This window comes from Mesitornis unicolor, unplaced genomic scaffold (assembly GCF_000695765.1).
Source record: "Mesitornis unicolor isolate BGI_N332 unplaced genomic scaffold, ASM69576v1 scaffold29459, whole genome shotgun sequence".
Taxonomy (NCBI): Eukaryota; Metazoa; Chordata; class Aves; order Mesitornithiformes; family Mesitornithidae; genus Mesitornis; species Mesitornis unicolor.
Genome location: NW_010205731.1, coordinates 8,958 through 10,146, shown reverse-complemented (window position 1 = coordinate 10,146; position 1,189 = coordinate 8,958). Strand labels below are relative to the sequence as shown.

Sequence of the window (1,189 nt, the reverse complement as noted above, 5' to 3'; positions counted from 1 at the left end):
CCTAAGCTCCACGGGGACGTTTCCTCCAGCGAAGCTAGAGGGAGCCCATGGCACTTTGGCGTTCCCCTCGCCCAACTGGAGCTGGCAGAATTAACTCCAGCTCCTCTGAGCCCGTCTTGCAGCCCTCGCTGGTATTAGGTAAGGGCCCCGCTTGGGGCGAAGATGCCAGGAGTCACGTCGAACACGCACAAACAGGCTCCGCCTGAGCAAAGGCCACCGTTCCCACGGCCCCGCGGGCGCCGGCGGAGGCGTAAGCTGCGACTCACCTTGTGATGCTGCCCATGCAGCAAGAAATGCAGGGTGATGAGATAGTAGTTACTAGCGGGTGGCTTCATGTGGAAGACAAAGCGATGGATGAGGTACTCGAGCAGGGACCACAGGAACATCCCCATGAGGAAGATGAAGGGGAAGTAGTATTTGTGGACAGGGATGGAGTACTCTACACAACGAGACGCGCAGCGGTCAGCAGGGCAGGCAACGTGCGGGTGCTCTTATCCATCGCCATCCTCCCATCGGCACCCAGGGGGAATTCGGGTCTCCCTCTTGCCCTGACCTTCCCCAGCACTGCTCCAAACCACATTTTCCTTTAATTCCCATTAATTTACACCCTTTATGGAAGGGTGAGGGGCATCCCCTGCATCCCAGAGGTCAACCAGGGTTTGGACGCATACCCCGGAGACAGCCCTGTCCTTCCAAAGCTGCTTCGCCCACCAGAACAAGGCAGGAGGGACCTTATCTGTGCAGGCCTCATGACCGTTAAACAGTGTTGCTGGCACTGGATTTTGCTTTTTTTTTTGGGAAAAGAATAGGTTTGTTGGGCACCTTCCCCCGCAGAGCATTTTTCAGCCACCTCCTCCTTTTGGAGCCAGCTGCCAGACCTACATCATAATTCAGATCACCCCCCCAAACATATTCATTTTTGGGGAAAAAAAATAAAAAATTACAAATAAAAATAACCCCTTGGCAGCAAGGTGCGAACGCCGCAAGGGGCAATGGGGGTGCAGTTGGGCGGGCCGCCCCAGCCACTCCACCCCACGGCCGGGCACCGCTGGCACTGGGTGGCACCCTGCAAAAAAAATAGGGAGCCCAGAAAAAGAAAAAGAAAAAAGCAAAAAAAAAGGACAACAAAGAAGACAGCCTGCCCCGGCCACGCTTGTTATTCCCGGGGGAGCCGACAGTGGGAGATTCA

General features: G+C 55.4%; 1 protein-coding gene across 1 annotated transcript in view; it reads right to left on the bottom strand.

Annotated features, from left to right (window-relative positions):
• Positions 1-1,189, bottom strand: part of FA2H (fatty acid 2-hydroxylase) — a gene marked incomplete at its 5' end in the record, with an annotated part of 11,485 nt that overhangs the window by 1,342 nt on the left and 8,954 nt on the right. Inside the window, 1 exon segment of the mRNA XM_010191515.1 lies at positions 267-439. Coding sequence (XP_010189817.1) covers positions 267-439 — 173 coding nt within the window.